Here is a 24,937-nt window from a genome sequence, read left to right as displayed (position 1 = left end):
CTTTTAATTTTCTAGGATACTCCTATCTCTTTCTTTTCTTGGTGTCTGGATGGAATTCTTTTGATTTGCACTTGGGCTCTTCAGAATGGATCTGTCTGATTACTACTAGACATGATCTTGTGACAAGATAACCTATGGTTGCTGTAATCGTTACCTTTCACCCTATGGCCTCTTATTTATCAAGCTGTCAACCGCAAATACGCTGGAATTCCGCAGCATATTTGTGGCGAGCCTGATTCGCCTTAGTTATCAAAGGCTAGAGACCGGCAAAAGTAGAATTTAGTGACGTAACATACGATCCGCCAGTCTCAGTCCAACACAGATCGATGGTTACGTTACTCCAGATGTTCCGAACGCAAGTTCGGCACAATCTGACTACTTTTGGAAGTTATCAAGATCCTACCAGGTACGCTCGCCACTATTCCGGCCCAGCGTACCTGGTATTCAATCCGTCGCCCTGGAGGCGGCGGATGCCGTAGGAATCAATGGGAGTCTGACAGCAGCGAAAGCTCATGTAGAAATGTTGATTTCTATGGTAAATGTCTACACCTAACACCCTAACATGTACCCCGAGTCTAAACACCCCTAATCTGTCCCCCCTACACCGTCGCCACCTACATTATACTTATTAACCCCTAAACCGCCGCTCCCGGACCCCGCCGCAACTATAATATATTAACCTCTAAACCGCCGCTCCCGGACCCCGATGCCACCTACATTATACCTATTAACCCCTAATCTGCCGCCCCCTATACCGCCGCCACCTACATAAAGTTATTAACCCCTATCCTGCCAATCCCGGACCCCGCCGCAACTAAATAAATTGTTTAACCCCTAAACCGCCACCCCCGGAGCCCATCGCCACCTACATTATATATATTAACCCCTATCCTTGCCCCCCTACACCGCCGCCACTATAATAAAGTTATTAACCCCTAAACCTAAGTCTAACACCAAACCCCCCCTAATTTAAATATAATTTAAATAAATCTAAATAAATATTACTATTATTAACTAAATTATTCCTATTTAAAACTAAATACTTACCTATAAAATAAACCCTAAGCTAGCTGCAATATAACTAATAATTACATTGTAGCTATCTTAGGGTTTATTTTTATTTTACAGGCAAGTTTGTATTTATTTTAACTAGGTACAATAGTTATTAGTTATTAACTATTTAATAACTACCTAGCTAAAATAAATACAAAATGACCTGTAAAATAAATCCTAACCTAAGTTACAATTACACCTAACACTACACTATCATTAAAATAATTGCATAAATTAACTACAATTAAATAAAACTAATTACAATTAAAAAAAATTAACTAAAGTACAAAAAAACACCACTAAATTACAGAAAATAAAAAAATTACAAGAATTTTAAACTAATTACACCTAATCTAAGCCCCCTAATAAAATAAAAAAGCCCCCCAAAATAATAAAATTCCCATCCCTATACTAAATTACAAATAGCCCTTAAAAGGGCCTTTTGCGGGGCATTGCCACAAAGTAATCAGCTCTTTAACCTGTAAAAAAAGAAATACAACCCCCCCCAACATTAAAACCCACCACCCACACACCCAACCCTACTCTAAAACCCACCCAAACCCCCCTTAAAAAAACCTAACACTACCCCCTGAAGATCACCCTACCTTGAGACGTCTTTACCCAGCCGGGCACAAGTGGACCTCCAGAAGTCTTCATCCTACCCTGGCAGAAGAGGACATCCAGACCGGCAGAAGTCTTCATCCAGGCGGCATCTTCTATCTTCTTCCATCCGGAGCGAAGCGGGTCCATCTTCAATCCAGCCGACGCGGAGCCATCCTCTTCCATCGACGTCCTAACACTGAATGAAGGTTCCTTTAAATGACGTCATCCAAGATGGCATCCCTTGAATTCCGATTGGCTGATAGGATTCTATCAGCCAATTGGAATTAAGGTAGGAAAAATCCTATTGGCTGATGCAATCAGCCAATAGGATTGAGCTTGCATTCTATTGGCTGATTGGAACAGCCAATAGAATGCGAGCTCAATCCTATTAGCTGATTAGGCGTTAATAGGTATAATGTAGGAGCAGCGGTTTAGAGGTTAATATATTTATTATAGTTGCGGCAGGGTCCGGGAGCGCCGGTTTAGGGGTTAATAACTTTATTTAGTTGCGGGGGGGCTCCGTGAGCGGCGGTATAGGGGGTAAAACAGTATAGTATAGTGTGGGTGCAAAGTGACAGGCTAGCAAGAAAGCTGCGCAGCTTTTTGACAGCTTTCTTGATAAATTTGGCCAACGTATTCAGGTCCGCGGCGGCGTTGTTAGTCGAGTTTAGGCGAGCTTATTGGTGCCATCGAATGCTAGAAAGTAGACAGCTTGATAAATAGAGGCCTATGGCTATTGCTTGGCTTTTTCAGTGGTAATATACACTATTGTTCCTGTTTGTAAACACTGTGAAGATTACACATGTTGTATTTCTTGCTGGAACTGCTCCTACAGACTTTATTGCATTTATTTCTGCAACAAATTAATCTTACTACTAAGGTAGTTGTGAACTGAACTTTCTCTGCATTGACGCTGCTATTGATTTGATTCCTTCAATCAAGACTTGGACATCTTTGCTTATGAACTATGTAATTGTTGGAACATTCTTTATTGTAGTATGACGTAAAATCCACTGTCTTTTGTTTGAAATATGTCTGTGTCTGTGTTGGCCCTTAGTGTTTTATCATTGGAATCGTGTCTTTGACAAAAAGAAAAGAAAGTGGGGGAATGTGGAGTTATAAAATATAGAATATGGAATGTAGAGTTGCAAATGTAATGAACATAAATAGGATTAGTCAGAATTTAGTTAGTAATGGGTTAATGCTTTTTCAAGGGCACTGTATTTAGGACTGACATGTACATTCAGTTGCACTTGTCAATCAAAACACCTTACTGCTAGCTAGACACTTATTATTAACTCCCTATAGACAGCGCATGAACAAGTTAAAATAGAATTTTCTATATGTCAGCCAAAATTATAAAGTCTTTTAAGGTAATTAACATATATAGCATTAGCCTTTCACTAATGGTATGCTCTAATCAGATTGGTTTAAATTGTGTATGAAACCTTTGAATTTGTATTAAGCTATTGTTATCGGTTACCTTCAGATCTCAAGGTATGTATTAATCTTGTTGGGATTAATAAAGGATTTATGTCAACTAATATTTCATAGATAGAAGTATAAATTTAATCTGTTCGATAACCCAGATTGAAAATTTGTCTATAGTTACGGTTTTATCTAACCAAGGAATATAATGTTTATATTAAAGAATAATAAGACAGTTTGTTTATTGTAAAAAAAATCAATTTATTATTAAATAAAAGGAAACGATAGACATAAAATATTGTTTGAACCAGATATCTCAGGAATAGCAATTACAGAGAAAATGTGTTCTACAGTAAACGTATCCAACAGGACATGTAAAATAGACTGCTGTTGCTCACATACCAAACCCTCATTCTTCTACATGCAAAATGTGAACTTTTTGCATAAACAATTTTATAATAAAGAACCTAATATTCCCAAACACAGACTAACATCATTTAGATAAATCTTTTCATTCTCTGCAATATTATTTTAGCTGCACTAAAAGAATATTTAACATTAAAACATACAGAACAAATGGACCGAACTGTGACCTGGGAAGCACACGTGTGTAATTAGAGAGCAATTCCTTAAATTGAAAGCAAAGCAAACTAGAGCAAAATATAAATAAGGGAAATGGAGAATTTAAGCTATGAGGAGAGGTTAGCCAAACTGTGGCTCTGTTTTCTCTAGAAAAAAGGCACTTGAGAGATTACACAATTACTTTATATAAATATATTCAAGGCCCATATACAGAGATGGCAGCTCTGTGTATTCCAAGAAAATTGATTGTGACGAGAGGTCACAATTTAAGGCTGGAAGAAAGGAGATTTAATATCCAGCAACGTAAATGTTTTTTCACTGTAATAGTAATCAAACTGTAGAACTCATTGCCTAAGGAGGTAGTAAATGCCAATACCTTAGATACATTTAAAAATGGTTTAGATACATTTCTGGCTAGAAACAGAAAGGTTAAATGGGTCACCTTTTGGGATTAATTTAAGCTCAACTGGAGCTTTTATTGTATGTATATTAAGAGTTGTATAGGTTGAACTTGATGGACTTCTGACTTTTCTCAAACTCCTATGTTACAGGTATAGGTATACAGATACATATAGAAATATTTATTTACAATAAAACATAAATTATGCTTACCTGATAATTTCCATTTCTTCTGTTGGAAAGAGCTGCATTCATTACTTTTGAGAAATAAGAACCTGGCTACCAGTAGGAGGCAACGACACCCCAGCCAAAGGATTAAATACTCCTCCCACTTCCCTCATCCCCCAATCCTTCTGCCAAGGAACAAGGAACAGTAGAAGAAATATCAGGGTGAAAAAAGGTGCCAGAAGAATAAAAAAACGCCCCACGTAGAAAAAGGGTGGGGAGCTGTGGACGCTTTCCAACGGAAGAAAAGGAAATTATCAGGTAAGCATAATTTATGTTTTTCTTCCTAATTGGAAAGAGTCCACAGCTGCATTCATTACTTTTATAAAAACAATACCCAAGCTAAAGAGGACACTGAATGCCAAAATGGGAGGGTACAATAGGCGGCCCATTTTGAGGGCACCAAGCAAGAAACCACTACCCAAAAAAAAAAAACCGCTTTGTCCGAAGCCAAGAAAACTTTGAAAAGGAAAGGCCCCAAGGGCACTGACCCGCAGATAGTCCAGAAGCCTAGCTAGAGACCGAAAAATCTGATTTTTTTTTTTTTTTTTTTTTTTTTTTTAAATAAAATTTTTTATTGAGACATTAAATGGAAATAACAGGAAATAAAGTATGTCCCAGCACGAGACAGACACAAAAGTAAATAACTGATACATATCACATTTGGAAGGTACATAAAATTTAAAACATTAGTGTGCCAGTATAGAATTAGTTATAATAGTATCTAGACAATAGGAGCTCAATATGTATATGATAGTAGAAGGCAATGACATGGACGGTGTCTAGATCGAAAACAGAGGGATAACATTTGACAAAAGTTATAGTACCGGCTTTATGACCTTAAGTATGAAGTGCAAACAGTGAAAACAAAACATGTGTGACTGGAACATATGGAAATGAAGTCTCGATTTTATGATGATACAGATAACTAGTGGTCCCTACTCTCAGATAAGGAGCATTCTAGACACTGAAAATAATGAGAGGAAGGGAACTGGCTTCTATCAGGTCTCCCGTAGACCTGAGTGTATGGGGGGGAAGGGGATGCAGCGGGCAAGAGCCGCTCGTAATGGGGGGAAAAGGGAGGGGGAGAGGGGAGGGGGGGCGGAGTTAGGTAAGTTGTTATGAGAATACACAGTACGGGACTATGTAATATGGAATGGGATTGGGTCTCAGGGCTTTTGAGTATGTCCCTGGATGATACCTCTGGTTTATTAAGACTAGGGTATGTGTAGGAAAGAATAAATTGCCAGAGAGGATACAAACAGGGGGGGGAAATTTCTATAGATTCGAAAAGTTAGGGGCCACTATATGGACCCCTCTCCTGGGGAGGTGCCAACTATAGGCGATGCGGGTAAAAGGAGTTGGGATATGACCCGCAGGTAGTAATCGCCGGCGGGAAAGGAAGGAGAGGGGACCAATAGAGATGAGGGGTGTCCAAGAAAGCTATATCCTGAAAAAGCTAATATCTACAGCTGAATATATTGTTTGACTGTTTGGGTATGAATGTGTTATAAGCAATACACTTTACTAATCGGGATGAAGAGGTGGGATATAGATAAATAAATAAAATTACCCAATATAGGGCGCTTAAATGTACTAGAGAATTAAGTAGTAGCGTATATGGAGCAGGCGTGTGAGAATGTTATTTGGACATTTCAACTATAATGCTTAACTAAGAGATAGCTAGAAATTCAACTCCACAATGTGATACAACAGGTATCATAAGAAAGACTCATAGTCAGAGGAGATGATATTGAACTAGGCCACCTGTAGGGATAGTAAGTAAAGAAGAGTCACCTATAATATAAGACATTATCACGCTTGAAAGTGAAATTTAACCACGTACAGTATGACAAATTAGGGCTTTATATATAAGCCTTTAATAAGGCCATCCATTAAAAAAGAACTGCAGCATGTAATAAGCATGTCTTTGGGCTGTTAAGTGTTGTCTGCTAATATACAAGTGCACCAGCATCTGTTAACAAATTATGGTGTATGGCCAAATAAAATGTCCAATAGGTCTGTAATATAAATGCATGGCTCTGATGCATATCAGGTGATTTCATTCAGGTCTATGTGAACTTAAAGGCCCCCCTATTCTTGTCCATTAAAGAAATAGATAGAGTAAATATGTCTGAATAAACCTTAATATCTCTAGCAGTGTATATTGTTTGATAGCATGTGTATGAGTGTGTTATAGGCTATATATTTTGCTAGTTAGGGAGAGGCTGCAATATACATATATACATATACATATATATAAAGACACTGTTACCTTACATAGGGCACCTAGGGGTTTAGAGTGATTAGGTGATAGCGCTGATGCACCAGACATATGATAGTATTAACTGGACAATGAAACTAAAATGGCTAAATTAGAGATAACCAGGGTATCCGGAAACCTAATCATCTATTTTTTATACTATGATGCAACAGGTATCATATTATCTCAATGTCAGTTCGGGTGAGCACTAAACAAGAAAATCAGACAAAACAGCAACAAAAAAAAAAAAAAAAAAAAAAAAAAAAAAAAACCTGCAATTAGCATAAACCTATAGAACAATTAAATCTCTAAGACAGCTCTACATTCACATCTATAGAGGAGAACATGCAGGTTTACAAAAAGCTGTGACTAGCTCATAAGAGACATACTGAAAATTGGAGTATATTGCTATTAATGACACTCCTGTAAATTCGTTGAGGCTACATAACCTCTTCAGACATAGAGCAAATATTATAAACATAACAAGCAAAACCTGTAAGTACTTGTGAATCGTAGAGGACATAGTGTAGATCTCTAGTGTTCAGAGTGGTGACTCGTCATCCAGAGGGGAGTCCATTATAAAATGGCAATCTAGATTATTCCTCTGGCAGAATAAGATAAGTGGAATACATTAATACAAAGAGTCCTCCACTAACTAGTCCTATTCTGACAGTCAGGAGAGATTTACCCAACGCCTAACTTGACCAGGCATTGATGGAACCTCCACAGTAGTATCGAGACCAGCTGGATCCCAATTGACGGTAATACTGACGATGCCATGTCTCCCACATGCGCAGGGGATCTGAGGCAGGCTGCGGTACAACGGGATCCAGCGGAGTCGAAGATGTTGTGAGCCCCCAACCCCCTGAAGCATGCCAAGGCTGAGGGCCTGTCTGGGCACAATTCAAAGTCACAAAGAGTCTGGTACATGTGGCTATCGGCTAGAGGTCCTGAAGTGTTGCGGCTGGTTGTTAGTAGAGCTGTCAGCTTGCCGGCAGGCCGCGCTGTAGTTGGTGGGTATTCTATCTCGGGGCAGGTTGCGAGCGATCGCTTGTCTTCTGTAGAGCCCTCTGTCAGATGTACCTCCGTAATGAGCTGCGGTGTCCTGTCTCTGTCCACTAGCACACCCCTATCCAGCTTCCTCAGTACTGGACCGGTCTCGGCAGAAGGACTCCTCTTAGCGGGCGTACGTATAGCCTGGGTAGTGTAATCTATGTCGGTCAGAGGCGTTAGCAGGGCTAGTGTTGGCACTCCGTTCTTAGGCTGTGCAGGTTCGTCATAGTCAATAGTATCGATGGAAGCCGCCATTTTAAGTGCAGGCGTGCTCTTTTCTCTGAACTGCTCCTTAAGCGTGTGCTGCAGATTAAAGAAATGGTGGTCAAGTTTCTGCATCAGCATCTCAAACGATGACTGTATTAGATCCACACAGTCTGCCATAACCAGAGGAGCAGTATAAAGCCCAAAGTAGAGTTGTAGATAAGCAATTATCCAGCGATCTCTGCTGCCACGTGAGAGGTCAGATAGTTGTTGCTCTGCTAAAACCTTAAAAGATGTTTAAGATCGTATTTCCATACAGATTGTAGAATAGTACTTTCCTCCCCATATAAAAGAAGCTCAAGAGTTAAGTTAATGGATGTAGAATCATGTTATATTATTTTGTTATGCTGTTTTGGCAGCAGAGCTGCAGACAAACACGTCTGCTCCCTCTGCTAGTTGGCTCCGCCCCCCCGAAAAATCTGATTTAACTGAGCCAACAGTCCTCCAGGAGACACTGTCGCCCAACAGGCGGTCTCTCACCAAGGGATAAGGCAAAGAAAAACCGAAAGGTCACCACAAAATCCATAAAAGGAAAACCCCCAATAGTGATCCCAGCTCACAAAGACCCAAATGAGCCCAAGGGGAGGCTACGCCCATACCAAGCAGAAACCAGAGGTTTAGGACTGGGCCTCAAAACACAGAAACCTCTCTCTCAACATTGTGCAAAAGCACCGAAAGACAACTGAAGACGGAGTCCTCACATCGTCAGAACTAAGAACACAATAGTATGCAGACAAAAAAAAAGAATGTGTGACAGACCCAGACAAAAAAAACCTGAGTCAAGAACACGCAGCCATCATTAGGATGACACAGAAGAATACTTGCTGAGAAGTAAAAAGCAGCCAGCAAGAGAAAAGATTGCAAAAACTCCCAGACAGAGGGCACACTTCCAGGCACTTGAAGCCGCTAGACCTACACACAGGGCTCCAAAAGGGGAAGCACATAACCTCAACAAGACCCACTGCACCCCCGAAAGAGAGAGAGAGGTAACACCCAGAACCCGAAGGTGAATGGTAACCCGGGACCTTCAGCTTGTAAACCCAGGGGGCTAGCTACAATGCCAACCTAGATCCTGAAGATGACAACGCATCTCAGAACCCACTCCAAACCGGGCCAGCCCAAGCATCGGTAGGTTATGAAAACAGAACAGAAGAACACCAACACCAGCTCAAAAACAAGCGGAAGAATGGCCACAGCCATCCCAACAAAGCACAGGTGCCAACCCGACTCCTTCGAAACAGACAACAAGGCCGTAGACCCAAAGGAATCTACCAAAAGGCCCACCATAGTCTCGACACGGAGCCAGCAAGACTCCAGATGGAACGTAACAACCCAGAGAAAAACCCCTCTCTGAAAGGTTAACTCTCAGTTCCAACATCCTGAATCTAAGAGAATCCCTAGAAAAAGGACCACACCTCCATATGAAGGAGAATAAGCCCCCCACCCTAAGATAAGGGATGGGGCCAAAAAGGCAGAGCACCTGCCCACAAGACACAAAGCCACAGGCTAAAGGAGAGATCAATCTCAAACGCAGATAAGCTTGGAAGGAATCCCCCTAAGGAATTACTGCAAAACCATTTGCCTGCAGAGCAGTGAATCCATAAGGTTACCACAGCAAGCCGTCCAAGGGAAACCGACCATAAAGGCGTAAGTCCAGCCCAATGAGCATCAGCACTCAGACAACCTGGCCAACCGTGACCAGGTCAATTAGTCCAAGTAAAAGGACATAGCCCAAGTTCCCAGGAACTGGGGAACCCCGAACCAGCCCTGGAGCCAAAAAGTCCAGGAACAACTAAACAAAGGAAAACGCTAGGGGAACCCTCAGCAACCAGAAGCACCAGGGAGAAAACAGATCCGAGCCCCCAATTGTTTAAACAAACAATACCTGAGAACTTAACACCCCGTCTGATATAAAAAAAACAGACCACAGGGAGATATCAATGCGATATCCAGATCAACCCAGATAACGAGATAACTCGCATGTCCCGACCCAAGGAAGAGACCACCCCTTGCCAAAGTCCAATGCTCCAAAGGAGCCAAGGCTTTTAAAGTCGAGCAACGACACTAGAGCCCATAGACTCTCAAACAGCCGCAGGACAACAACAAGGGGATACCCCGAGGCCAAAATCACTCGCGCAAAGGCTGGTCTCCGCATCACCTCCATATAATCAGAGGATCATAGAGAGAAAAGGAAGCACAGCATCCCCAGCTCTGAGCAGAGGCCAAGGAGACCACACCCAGTGCCCCTAACAGGGAACGACCATATCCCAGAGGGGAACCCAGGTTACTAAAAGGAGACCCAACTTACATGGAGACAACAGAGGAAGACCAAAAGCTCTTATAAAAAACAGCTAGACAGTACACAGTCAATGTGCAATAGCTGTAGCTGGTCACATTCTGCAACCCATCCACTGCAAGGCAGCTGAACTACCCAATAAACTACTAGCTGCAGAGAACTAAGTCCAGAAGGACAATTCCCAGGGCCTCAAAGGAAAAAAGGCCAAACCGCCCAACTCGGCGGCAAGAGGGCGCAAGCCCACCAACCCTCCACTACATGGAAATGAGCTCTAGGGTCTGACATACCCAGACACAAGAGAGAGAGAGACGCAGCGGAACTACACTGACCCAGTCATCCAAATTGAGGGCTATAAGGACTGAGACAATCCTTCCTGCCTAACGGACACACGGGTCCTCTAGAATGCTTAGTTGAACACAGAGGATAACATGAGCACTCTGCTCCTCTACAGGACCAGGCAAGCAGAGCAGCGCCACGTGTCTGAACAGCTACCAGACAGAACTGAACCCAAACAGGACCAGCCTGCAATCTGGGTCCTAACCGTCAAGCTGCATAAATCCTCCCTCAGAGGGGAAGAAGGAAAACAGACAGGACATCCTATCGGATGAAAATAAAATACAAGGCAATCCGTAGGTTAACACCCAAAAAGAAACAGGCTTACCGCAGGACCAGCCAAACGGAGCCCTGATCTTCCAAAAAAAAACTGGAAAAGATCTCAATACATGGACAATCAGGAGATTACATCATCCCCACATTTCTAATTAGGTGCGCCATTCGAAAAGGAGACTGAGTATTCCCATATCCGATAAGGATAGGGTCGTTCAATAACTGAAAAAACATGTCTGAGTAACACGCAAAGGCGTGCAATTCTGTAACGAAAGGCACAACACTCCGGGACAGTCGCACCCGCAGGGAACTGTACAGTCCAAGGTGCAATACCCGGTACAGCAGGAGCAGGGAAGGGAAGGCACCACCCTGTCCTCAAACTCTATTCAATTTAGGAAATAAAGGTTCATCAGGCAATATGTCCTCTGGAACCGCTGAATTCACCAAAAACTTCCTTTAGAAGAAGCGCAAATTCCAAAAACTAAAGTCTGGTTCCTCCGCAGATGGAGGTTAAGAGCAGCAGACTTTTACGCAGAAAGTTCATACTCTGAATTCTCAGAAAAAACTTCATCCTCGGATAACCCTATCAGTTAAATCCAAAATTATTTGATGTACTCTGGGAAGGAGTGCAAAATGTAACCTTTCGATTGCGCTTCGCAGGGCGAGATAAAGCATTAAGGCCGCAGACACCGCCCTCTGAACTGCGCAATAAAGTCTGGAGAAAAAAGGCCCGCTCCAGATGAAGGATCCGCAATGCTACGGGAAAACTGCATGTGTATAGATAATAATGTAGGGTACGCACCTCACTGGACGTCAACTCCTCAGAGGTGGACGGCTCCGTGGTATCAAAGATGTTTGATATTAGCATATTTTCAAGGCATATGGAACATAATTGAGAGGGGGAACTAGGGCTTCCTCACCATATAAACAGGAATTAGTCTTTAGGAATAGAGGGAGTGCCCTCTAAAGTAACAGAATCCTCTATCGCTAGTGCAATAACCGGAGAATTAGAGAAATAAAACATCTTATTTTATTTAAAAAACGGCACCCTTATACTCCAATGGCTGGGGCACTCACCACCTCATATGACCCAGACAGTACAGGGATTTATGACTCCTCTTTGATAGTCCGGTCAGAAAAGAGGGAATTAATTACATAGTGCACAATGCAGGACTGTCCCTGCATGATAGAAAGCGCGCCAAGCTTGTAAACTGCATGGCTCTCAAAGTGAAAGTGAAACCTGTAAGTAACTTAACAGCCTAACATCTCGCACATAAAATCAAATAAACATATACGATTATTATTCACCCCTGTTCAATAATCCCCCTAAGAAGATAGTAGCCTTTGATTCTATAAAGATAAAAGGTGCCACACTGTGACCCTGTCTTCTGTGTTAACATTATGCAATAAAAAATGAAATGATCTTACCAGAATCTACGCTGTGGAACAGGAACTTGGCCCTTCAGGTGTGACAGGTCTTAGCATCGTTCCTGACATGGACTTGAGAGAAAAAGCAGTCTGCGAAACTCGTCAACGCCGATTGCTGTAGGAGCTGTTAATATAAGTCGGGATGGTGTCGCAAAAGAGAACTCTCCCTGCATCTCCGGACTCTTTCACCCAGGCCCTCACTGAGAAGCTTATAGGGCTACTTAAAACTCCTGTCCCATTCTGACACTTCTTTGCCAACCTCCTGGGACGAAAGGCAAAGAATGACTGGGGGATGAGGGAAGTGGGAGGAGTATTTAAGCATTTGGCTGGGTTGTCTTTGCCTCCTCCTGGTGGCCAGGTTCTTATTTCCCAAAAGTAATAAATGCAGCTGTGGACTCTTTCCAATTAGGAAGAAAAGAAGAGTTTATACTTCTACTACTTATAAATGTATTTCTTTCTGGATGATCCAAGTACACAGGTGTCCATAACATGTGGGATATATTTCCTGCCTCCTAGTGGCATGACATATATCCTACATGTTATGGACACCTATGGACTCATCTTACGAAACAAAATAGCATGTTCTTGCAAGTGAAGAACATTGGAATGTGAAATATCTACAGTAAATGTACAATAAAACACAAACACAAATACATATGTACATATATAAATATATATATAACACATACACATATTTAGACATCTATATGTATATATACAATATAGCCCTTTGCAGTCAAACACCTTATGATATGCCATATACCTTTTAACCCTAGTAACATTTTTTATTTTTTTTATCAGATAATGTTTATATGAGAGTAACTGTAATTTTAAATGTATTTATGTTTTGTTTATTGCAACTTTTGTTTAATGTACTACCCTTTACGAGAGGGTTTCAGTCAAGCTAACCCGACGAGCATAAAATGGGATTGCACTCCCGTGATTGCATTTACTTTCAACTTGTAATACATGCACTATTTCTGTAGCGATCAAAAAAATATCACTCGCGCACAACAGTTACTACGCCACTTGTCATCTAGCCCATAATTCCATTAATACAATAAAAAAATTTTTTAAATAAAACAAACCTAAACAATGAATTCACATATAGAAACATATAAAGGTGCATAAGAGAAATGTATTAATATAAAAGTTAGGGATATATTACAGTACATGAAACTCTTGGATTAGGATAACAATGAAACATATTTTATTACTTACAGTTCTATTGCTTTGTTCCACATTACAAAGTAGCCTGAAAGAACAAAGGACTCAATATTCACAATGTGCATGTTTCCTTTCTCTGTTCCAACGTAGAGCCATTTACTTTGAAAAGGAAGATGACAACATGTAACCCTATAAAAAATTAGCAAAAGTAGATTGAGAATGATAAACCGATGTTACTTGTCTAAAACAGATAGTTACACCAAAATATAAGCATGAATAAGCTGGAAAGGCAGGTTCAGAAATATTTGTCAAAGATCACATACATTTAGTTGTATCCTTGAATAGGAAAAAACACTCTAAAATGGAATTTGAGTTTAAAAACAAAATGTATGTTAACATCATAAAATAAATTAATTTATTAGGTAAAGAGTCTACGAGTCCTCACATATGGGATTAAAGTCCACTCCACTAGGAAGAAGTGAAAAACACACAACAAAGCAGAACTTTTAATCCCTATAATTTTCCCATAATCAGTCAGTCGTAGATATGGCCAAGAGAAACCACAAATTAGAAAAGCAGATAAGAGAAAGCAGGGTAAGTGTAGTAAAGACCAGTACTGCCGCTATTGTACAAAAAAGGCAGGTCTTGTGGACTCCCACCATCACAAAAGAAATTACTTTATCAGGTAAACATAATTTTTTTCTTTCTTTCATAAGATGGTGAGAGTTCATGAGCCATCAAATCTGGATTCCTATACTTTATATGCCTTAAACATTTGCTCAATGGGAGCTTTGTTCCAGAAAGCCAAAGAAGTGGGAACAGCTCTAGTAGACTGAGCTGTAATTTGCTATGGGGGAGACCATTAAGGCCTTTAGCACGTGGCTAAAGTAATTGCTGTAGCTTTCCATCTCTTGTGGGGACTAGAAAAATCAATGAATTATTTAGTAGCTTGAAGATAAAATTTTAAGACTTTGACAATATCTAAGCTTTGAAACAGTCTCTCATTAGAATATTAAAAAGTTGAACAGAGAGAATTTTTTGTGAAAATTCTGGGAGCAGTAGTCATAGTCTGACCAAACACTATGCCACAAACTGTTTGACCAGAAAGGCAAATCTGAGCTACTGATAATGCTCATTGAGGATCGGAATATGAAGTTAAGCATCCAACAAATTAATTGGTCTTGTTAAACAAGAGGAAGGATAGCTCTGATGGTTTTTAAATCTAGAATAGGCCTTTTCCTGCTTTTTTGGGAACCAGCAAGAGGTTGAACTAAAAACCATGGCCTTGTTACAACACAGTTACTGGAAGGTTTACTCCCATAGGCTCTAGATCTTAAAGGGACATGAAACTCAAAAATTTGCTTTCATGATTCAGACAGAGCATGTGATTTTAAACAACTTTCCAATTTGCATCTATTATCTAAATTGCTTCATTTTCTTGGTATCCTTAGTTGAAAATCATATCTAGATAGGCTCATGAGCAGCAATGCATTACTGGGAGGTAGCTGCTGATTTGTGGCTGAACAAAAATGGCTCTTAATTTGTGCTGCTCCTTCAAAAAAGGATATCATGAAAATGAAGCAAACTGGATAAAAGAAGTGAATTAGAAAGTTTATTAAAATTGCATGCTCTATTTTAATCATGAAAATGAGAAAGAAAAATGTTGGGTTTCGTGTCCCTTTAAACACACAATAAAAATGCTTCTGCTTTACTGGTTTCTATGGAATGTTGGACAGAAGGAACCTTGATTTGAAGCCTATTCTGTATCCCTAAGAAACAATGTTTTAAATGCCTAATCTGCCCCTACAAGAAGAAGATCCAGATCGGGGGCTGTACTTTCATGCTGACATGGTAGAATAAGAGGGATTTTTTTAATTCCAGGGAGATCAGAAAGAATCATTCTTTTGTGAAACAGAGGAGGTTTTTCAGTTTCCAGAGTGATGAAAGGAATGAAATCTATCAGGAGCCCTGCAAAAGTCTGTTTTTAGAAATCATGCCAGCTGACCATGATTTCAGCCATAAAGCTCTTCTGGTCAAAATGGCTAGCGCCATATTTTTGGCATAATTAATGCTAATAATGTTAACAATAGTATCACAGATAAATGGATCTAATAAGATCCAAGTGATGTTGAAAGTCAACATCAATAGAGTCGTCTGAAATCTGATTACACAAACTGTCACACCACAGACTAGAGTCTGCTGACAAACACAGGAGACAGGGGGGTCCGGAACACGGTCAGACCATCGGTCCGTGTGTGCACACAAGAAGTTCAAAGTATTCTGCAATTGGTAAGGCTTGGAGTGCCGTAGCTAGGCGGCGGATCAGACCGTGGGGTCATGCAAAGGAACAAATTAATGCAGGCACTCAGGGATGAATAACATTAAAACGTACCTTTTATTAGTACTTGAAATAAAACAGATAGTGTTCCAAAACAGAGGGCAGGCAGAGAGGCAAGCAGGCAGAGAGGCAAGCAGGCTAACGCGTTTCGCGCCCCCTAGTGGCGCTTATTCATAGACTAGTGTGAGGGATAATCAGGAGAGTATTTATACTCAAAATTTGAGAACAGTAAATTAACCCCTAGTATCCCAACAGCAATGCAGAAAGAATGTGTTAAAAACAATAAAGAATTAAAAAAAGTCATGATAAACAGTGAAATTGAGGTATTGCTTTAATATCACTAATTGTTTTGACAAGTGAGTAACTAATTGGCTAGAGTGACTATAAATACAAAATAACGAAGCTAGCGATATCATTCAAATATTGTTGACCATTTAATGTATGTACAAAAAACATAATTTATGCTTACCTGATAAATTTATTTCTCTTGTAGTGTAGTCAGTCCACGGGTCATCCATTACTTATGGAATATATCTCTTCCTAACAGGAAGCTGCAAGAGGATCACCCAGCAGAGCTTGCTACATAGCTCCTCCCCTCACATGTCATATTCAGTCATTCGACCAAAGCAGACGAGAAAGGAGAAACCATAGGGTGCAGTGGTGACTGGAGTTTAATTAAAATTTAGGTCTGCCTTAAAGACAGGGCGGGCCGTGGACTGACTACACTACAAGATAAATAAATTTATCAGGTAAGCATAAATTATGTTTTCTCTTGTTAAGTGTAGTCAGTCCACGGGTCATCCATTACTTATGGAATACCAATACCAAAGCTAAAGTACACGGATGAAGGGAGGGACAAGGCAGGAACATTAAACAGAAGGAACCACTGCCTGAAGTACCTTTCTCCCAAAAATAGCCTCCGAAGAAGCAAAAGTGTCAAATTTGTAAAATTTTGAAAAGGTGTGAAGCGAAGACCAAGTCGCAGCCTTGCAAATCTGTTCAACAGAGGCCTCATTTTTAAAGGCCCAGGTGGAAGCCACAGCTCTAGTAGAATGAGCTGTAATCCTTTCAGGAGGCTGCTGTCCAGCAGTCTCATAGGCTAAACGTATTATGCTACGAAGCCAAAAAGAGAGAGAGGTAGCCGAAGCCTTTTGACCTCTTCTCTGTCCAGAGTAAACGACAAACAGGGAAGAAGTTTGACGAAAATCTTTAGTTGCCTGCAAATAGAACTTCAGGGCACGGACTACGTCCAAATTATGCAAAAGTCGTTCCTTCTTTGAAGAAGGGTTAGGACACAGTGATGGAACAACAATCTCTTGATTGATATTCCTGTTAGTAACTACCTTAGGTAAGAACCCAGGTTTAGTACGCAGAACTACCTTGTCTGAATGAAAAATCAGATAAGGAGAATCACAATGTAAGGCAGATAACTCAGAGACTCTTCGAGCCGAGGAAATAGCCATCAAAAACAAAACCTTCCAGGATAACAGCTTGATATCAATGGAATGAAGGGGTTCAAATGGAACGCCTTGAAGAACATTAAGAACTAAGTTTATGCTCCACGGCGGAGCAACAGTCTTAAACACAGGCTTAATCCTAGTTAAAGCCTGACAAAAAACCTGAACGTCTGGAACTTCAGCCAGACGTTTGTGTAGAAGAATAGACAGAGCAGAAATCTGTCCCTTTAACGAACTAGCAGATAAGCCCTTTTCTAAACCCTCTTGTAGAAAGGACAATATCCTAGGAATCCTAACCTTACTCCATGAGTAACTCTTGGATTCGCACCAAGATAAATATTTACGCCATATCTTATGGTAAATTTTTCTGGTAACAGGCTTCCTAGCCTGTATTAAGGTATCAATAACCGACTCCGAGAAGCCACGCTTTGATAGAATCAAGCGTTCAATCTCCATGCAGTCAGCCTCAGAGAAATTAGATTTGGATGTTTGAAAGGACCCTGAATTAGAAGGTCCTGTCTCAGAGGTAGAGACCACGGTGGACAGGACGACATGTCCACTAGGTCTGCATACCAGGTCCTGCGTGGCCACGCAGGCACTATCAGAATCACCGAAGCTCTCTCCTGTTTGATCTTGGCAATCAAACGAGGAAGCATCGGGAATGGTGGAAACACATAAGCCATGTTGAAGACCCAAGGGGCTGTCAGAGCATCTATCAGCACCGCTCCCGGGTCCCTGGACCTGGATCCGTAACAAGGAAGCTTGGCGTTCTGGCGAGACGCCATGAGATCCAGATCTGGTTTGCCCCAACGAAGAATCAGTTGAGCAAAGACCTCCAGATGAAGTTCCCACTCCCCCGGATGAAAAGTCTGGCGACTTAGAAAATCCGCCTCCCAGTTCTCTACGCCTGGGATGTAAATCGCTGACAGGTGGCAAGAGTGAGACTCTGCCCAGCAAATTATCTTTGAGACTTCCAACATCGCTAGGGAACTTCTGGTTCCCCCTTGATGGTTGATGTAAGCCACAGTCGTGATGTTGTCCGACTGAAATCTGATGAACCTCAGAGTTGCTAACTGAGGCCAAGCTAGGAGAGCATTGAATATTGCTCTTAATTCCAGAATATTTATTGGGAGGAGTTTCTCCTCCTGAGTCCATAATCCCTGAGCTTTCAGGGAGTTCCAGACTGCGCCCCAGCCTAGAAGGCTGGCGTCTGTTGTTACAATCGTCCAATCTGGCCTGCGAAAGGTCATCCCCTTGGACAGATGTGGCCGAGAGAGCCACCATAGAAGAGAATCTCTGGTCTCTTGATCCAGACTTAGTAGGGGGGACAAATCTGAGTAATCCCCGTTCCACTGACTTAGCATGCACAATTGCAGCGGTCTGAGATGCAGGCGCGCAAATGGTACTATGTCCATTGCCGCTACCATTAAGCCGATTACTTCCATGCACTGAGCTACTTACGGGTGTGGAATGGAATGAAGGACACGGCAAGCATTTAGAAGTTTTGATAACCTGGCCTCTGTCAGGTAAATTTTCATCTCTACAGAATCTATAAGAGTCCCTAGAAAGGGAACTCTTGTAAGTGGTAATAGAGAACTCTTTTCCACGTTCACTTTCCACCCATGCGACCTCAGAAATGCCAGAACTATCTCTGTATGAGACTTGGCAGTTTGAAAACTTGATGCTTGTATCAGAATGTCGTCTAGGTACGGAGTCACCGCTATGCCTCGCGGCCTTAGTACCGCCAGAAGTGAACCCAGAACTTTTGTAAAGATTCTTGGAGCCGTAGCTAATCCGAAGGGAAGAGCTACAAACTGGTAATGCCTGACTAGGAAAGCAAATCTTAGGTACCGATAATGATCCTTGTGAATCGGTATGTGAAGGTAGGCATCCTTTAAATCCACTGTGGTCATGTACTGACCCTCTTGGATCATGGGAAGGATGGTTCGAATAGTTTCCATTTTTAATGATGGAACTCTTAGAAATTTGTTTAGGATTTTTAAGTCCAAGATTGGTCTGAAGGTTCCCTCTTTCTTGGGAACCACAAATAGATTTGAATAGAATCCCTGCCCGTGTTCCGTCCGCGGAACTGGGTGGATCCCCCCCATTAGTAAAAGGTCTTGTACACAGCGTAGAAACGCCTCTTTCTTTATTTGGTTTGCTGATAACCTTGAAAGATGAAATCTCCCTCGTGGAGGAGAAGTTTTGAAGTCCAGGAGATATCCCTGAGATATGATCTCCAACGCCCAGGGATCCTGGACATCTCTTGCCCAAGCCTGGGCGAAGAGAGAAAGTCTGCCCCCCACTAGATCCGTTTCCGGATAGGGGGCCCTCTCTTCATGCTGTCTTGGGGGCAGCAGCAGGTTTCTTGGCCTGCTTGCCCTTGTTCCAGGACTGGTTAACTTTCCAGCCCTGCCTGTAACGAGCAACAGCTCCTTCCTGTTTTGGAGCGGAGGAAGTTGATGCTGCTCCAGCCTTGAAGTTACGAAAGGCACGAAAATTAGACTGTTTGGCCTTTGATTTGGCCCTGTCCTGAGGTAGAGCATGGCCCTTACCTCCCGTAATGTCAGCTATAATTTCTTTCAAGCCGGGCCCGAATAAGGTCTGCCCTTTGAAAGGAATATTAAGCAATTTAGATTTAGAAGTCTGCTGACCAGGATTTAAGCCATAGCGCTCTGCGCGCTTGGATGGCGAATCCGGAGTTCTTAGCCGTAAGTTTGGTTAAATGTACGACGGCATCAGAAACAAATGCATTAGCTAGCTTAAGTGCTTTAAGCTTGTTCATAATTTCATCCAATGGAGCTGTGCGAATGGCCTCTTCCAGAGACTCAAACCAGAATGCCGCCGCAGCAGTGACAGGCGCAATGCATACAAGGGGCTGTAAGATAAAACCTTGTTGAACAAACATTTTCTTAAGGTAACCCTCTAATTTCTTATCCATTGGATCTGAAAAGGCACAACTATCCTCCACCGGGATAGTGGTACGCTTAGCTAAAGTAGAAACTGCTCCCTCCACCTTAGGGACCGTCTGCCATAAGTCTCGTGTGGTGGCGTCTATAGGAAACATTTTCCTAAATATGGGAGGAGGGGAAAAGGGCACACCAGGTCTATCCCACTCCTTGCTAATAATCTCTGTAAGCCTTTTAGGTATAGGAAACACGTCAGTACACACCGGTACCGCATAGTATCTATCCAACCTACATAATTTTTCTGGAATTGCAACCGTGTTACAATCATTCAGAGCCGCTAATACCTCCCCTAGCAATATGCGGAGGTTCTCAAGCTTAAACTTAAAATTAGAAATCTCTGAATCCAGTCTCCCTGGATCAGATCCGTCACCCACAGAATGAAGCTCTCCGTCTTCACGTTCTGCAAACTGTGACGCAGTATCTGACATGGCTCTCACCTCATCCGCGCGCTCTGTCCTTAACCCAGAGCTATCGCGCTTGCCTCTTAATTCTGGCAATTTAGATAATACTTCTGTCATAACAGTAGCCATGTCTTGCAAAGTGATTTGTAAGGGCCTCCCTGATGTACTTGGCGCCACAAAATCACGCACCTCCTGAGCGGGAGGCGAAGGTACTGACACGTGAGGAGAGTTAGTCGGCATAACTTCCCCCTCGTTGTCTGGTGATAATTTCTTTACATGTAAAGATTGACTTTTATTTAAAGTAGCATCAATGCAATTAGTACACAAATTTCTATTGGGCTCCACATTGGCCTTTAAACATAGTGAACAAAGAGATTCCTCTGTGTCAGACATGTTTAAACAGACTAGCAATGAGACTAGCAAGCTTGGAAATACTTTTCTAAATAAATTTACAAGCAATATAAAAAACGCTACTGTGCCTTTAAGAAGCACAAAAAGCTGTCACAGTTGAAATAACAATGAACCAAAATAGTTATAGCAACCAATTTTTCACAGTAAATGTATTAAGTTAGCAAAGGATTGCACCCACCAGCAAATGGATGATTAACCCCTTAATACCCAAAAACGGATTAACAATTTAATAATTAACGTTTTTCTCACAGTCAAAACACACTGTCACAGGTCTCTGTGACTGATTACCTCCCTCAAAATGAATTTTGAAGACCCCTGAGCTCTCTAGAGACGATCTGGATCATGGAGGATGAAGTAGACAGATTGTGACTGAATTTTTACTGCGCAAAAAAGCGCTAAAATAGGCCCCTCCCACTCAAATTACAACAGTGGGGAAGCTCAGAAAACTGTTTCTATGCAGAAAACAAAGATGGCCATGTGGTAAAAATCATGCCCCAATAAGTTTTATCACCAAGTACCTCACAAAAAACGATTAACATGCCAGTAAACGTTTTAAACATACATTTGAAAAGTTATGAATTGTTATTAATAAGCCTGCTACCAGTCGCTTTTACTGCAGTTAAGGCTCATACATTATTTCAGTATTAACAGTATTTTCAGAGTCAATTCCATTCCTTAGAAAAATACATTCAGTGTACACACACTCCTCAGCCTAATACCAGTCGCTATCACTGCATTTAAGGCTGAACTTACGTTACATTGGTATCAGCAGTATTTTCTCAGTCAATTCCATTCCTCAGAAAAATAATTACTGCACATACCTCTTTTGCAGGGGGCCCTGCATGCTATTCCCCTTCTCTGAAGTTACCTCACTCCTCAGATGAGAACAGCCAGTGGATCTTAGTTACGTCTGCTAAGATCATAGCAAACGCAGGCAGATTCTTCTTCTAATGCTGCCTGAGAATAAACAGCACACTCCGGTGCCATTTAAAATAACAAACTTTTGATTGTAGAAATAAACTAAGTTAAAAAACACCACAGACCTCTCACAGCGACCTATCTAGTTAGGCTGCAAGAGAATGACTGAATATGACATGTGAGGGGAGGAGCTATATAGCAAGCTCTGCTGGGTGATCCTCTTGCAGCTTCCTGTTAGGAAGAGATATATTCCATAAGTAATGGATGACCCGTGGACTGACTACACTTAACAAGAGAAAATTAATCTACTTGGATTTTATGCAAATCCAAATTGATTAGATAAATGGCAAATACATATACAAAATACTGCATGAATGACATTCGTCTTGTATGAGCAATGGCAATAAATACAGCACCACATAACACAAAAGCACTAGCTGATATGGTGTAATTAAAGGTACCAAATGTAGTCCGCCCGGCTATTAGTTATCAATAAAATAACTAATATCGAACTCTCTGTTCATGCCTAGCAGAATACGTGTTTTTAATTTAAGAATCCAAAAGAGTTCTTTTTTGTCCAGGACCTTGTTTTTATTGCTTCCTCTTATGGGAACTCTGGCTAGGTCTATGACCTGAACAGAGAGATTGGCTTTGTTGGTAAAGTGCAGGCCATTAAAGTGGCTTGCTACTGCTGACTCCTTGACATAATTCTTAACATCTCTGAGATGTTCCCCTACTCTCTTTCTAAGCTCCCTAGACGTTTGTCCAATATATTGGCTCTGACAAAGGTTGCATGTAAGCATATAGACTACCCATTGGGTCCCACAGTTAGCGTAGAATAGAATTTCAAATTTTTGGTTGGTGATGCTAGATGTAAAAGAGTTACCACCCAAAATGAGTGTGCAAGTGTTGCAGTTTCTAATACTTTGGTACCACAAAACCCAATCATACCAATTTTTTATCATGTACCGAAAGTACATAAAGATATTGAACATCCTCCAGGTAGACCAATTGTTTCTGGCATTGGCTCACTTTTTGAACCCATGGCAGCATGGATTGATGCCATTCTTCAACCCATTGCTAGAAGACAGTTGAGCTACCTGGAGGATAGCTCCCATTTGTTAAACAAACTAAAACTCATTGAGTGGCAACAAGACTATACTTGGATGGTGGTAGACATTTCATCCCTTTACACTTGCATCCCTCAAAGTTTAGGGGTGCGTGTTGTTGAGACATTTTTGGCCACAGACTTAGAACTTGATGAGGTTACAAAACATTATGTGGGAGATATATTGAGATACCTCTTGTCACACAACTTCTTTATGTTCAATCAAGATTTCTTCCTTCAAACATGCGGCACAGCGATGGGGCAAAGTTTGCCCCATCGCTTGCCAATCTCTATGTAGCTAAGTGGGAACTTATGTACATTTATGACTCCTCAAACCCATGGTATGAGGATATCATTTTTTATTCACGGTACATAGATGACCTTATTTTCATAGTTAAAAAATCTCTAAATTATTCCACATACCATGACTTTATGGGTTATCTAAATGACAACCAAATGGGACTTAAATTCACAGGCACATACAATAACACTCAAATAGATTTTCTGGATCTAACTCTACAGGCACACAACAATTCCATATGCACTAAAACATATAGGAAACCAACAGCTGGCAACACCATTCTGCACGCCAAATCACAACATCCGAAACACCTTATTCGAGCCATTCCTAAAGGACAGTACATTAGGTTAAGAAGAAACACAAAGTCAGACGAAGTGTATGACCAGCAAGCCACTGAATTAGAAAACGGACTAGTGAATCAAGGCTATAACAAAAAATCTTTATCTAAGTGCCGTGAACACATTAGGAAGTCGGATATTGATTTGGCCAACAGGCCTCCTAAGGTGTCTAGTGACAGTAGTTTTCATGACTCAATAGTCTTCACCACAGAATATACATCACAATATGACCAAATAGTAAAGATTCTCAAAAAACATTTACACCTACTATCTGGTGATGATATTTTGAAACCACTAATCAAACAGTGCAGATTCGTTTCTAAGAAGCCGAGAACGCTAGCAGAGTCTCTCTCACCCAGCATGGTAAATAGGCATCCTTCTTCCCATGAATTCACATGGCTGAGACATAAAGGCAATCATAGATGCGGCAGTAGAAACTGAAACACTTGCACACTCATTTTGGGTGGTAACTCTTTAACATCTAGCATCACCAACCAAAAATGTGAAATTCAATTCTACGCTAACTGTGGGACCCAATGGGTAGTCTATATGCTTACATGCAAACTTTGTCAGAGCCAATATATTGGACAAACGTCTAGGGAGCTTAGAAAGAGAGTAGGGGAACATCTCAGATGTTAAGAATTATGTCAAGGAGTCAGCAGTAGCAAGCCACTTTAATGGCCTGCACTTTACCAACAAAGCCAATCTCTCTGTTCAGGTCATAGACCTAGCCAGAGTTCCCATAAGAGGAGGCAATAAAAACAAGGTCCTGGACAAAAAAGAACTCTTTTGGAATTAAATTAAAAACACGTATTCCGCTAGGCATGAACAGAGAGTTCAATATTAGTTATTTTATTGATAACTAATAGCCGGGCGGACTACATTTGGTACCTTTAATTACACCATATCAGCTAGTGCTTTTGTGTTATGTGGTGCTGTATTTATTGCGATTGCTCATACAAGACTAATGTCATTCATGCAGTATTTTAAGTGAAAATTTTTTTTTTATTTATTGAAGTCTCCCAACTCCACCAGCAAAATCACAACAATGTATACATCACATCTCATATCAATACAGAATAGTAGCGCATGTAATACAATTTATAAGGTAGTTGTAAAGGATATCTAATTCGCATACAAGAATAACATAGTTTTAAACTTTTTATCTCCTTATGGTAGAGTAAAGTACGGCCTCTTATATTGCAGATAGGACTCCTTACACCCGAAAAGAAAGAAGGAGTAATAAGAGTACCTATCTTAGAGAAGAAGGAAAGAAAGAGAGGGACATAAGAGGAAAAGTAAAGAATGAAGTAAAGATTGAAGTAAAGA

The 24,937-nt window shown here is 41.1% G+C and overlaps 1 protein-coding gene across 1 annotated transcript in view; it reads right to left on the bottom strand.

Annotated features, from left to right (window-relative positions):
* The window catches only part of STXBP5L (syntaxin binding protein 5L), a 1,275,950-nt gene that overhangs the window by 898,366 nt on the left and 352,647 nt on the right, over positions 1-24,937 (bottom strand). Inside the window, exon 5 of the mRNA XM_053705139.1 lies at positions 13,422-13,556. Within this exon, the coding sequence (XP_053561114.1) occupies positions 13,422-13,556 (135 nt within the window). The remainder of the gene's footprint in view (positions 1-13,421; positions 13,557-24,937) is intronic.

This window comes from Bombina bombina, chromosome 3 (assembly GCF_027579735.1).
Source record: "Bombina bombina isolate aBomBom1 chromosome 3, aBomBom1.pri, whole genome shotgun sequence".
NCBI classification, from domain to species: Eukaryota; Metazoa; Chordata; class Amphibia; order Anura; family Bombinatoridae; genus Bombina; species Bombina bombina.
This window is presented reverse-complemented; position numbering and strand designations above follow the sequence as displayed.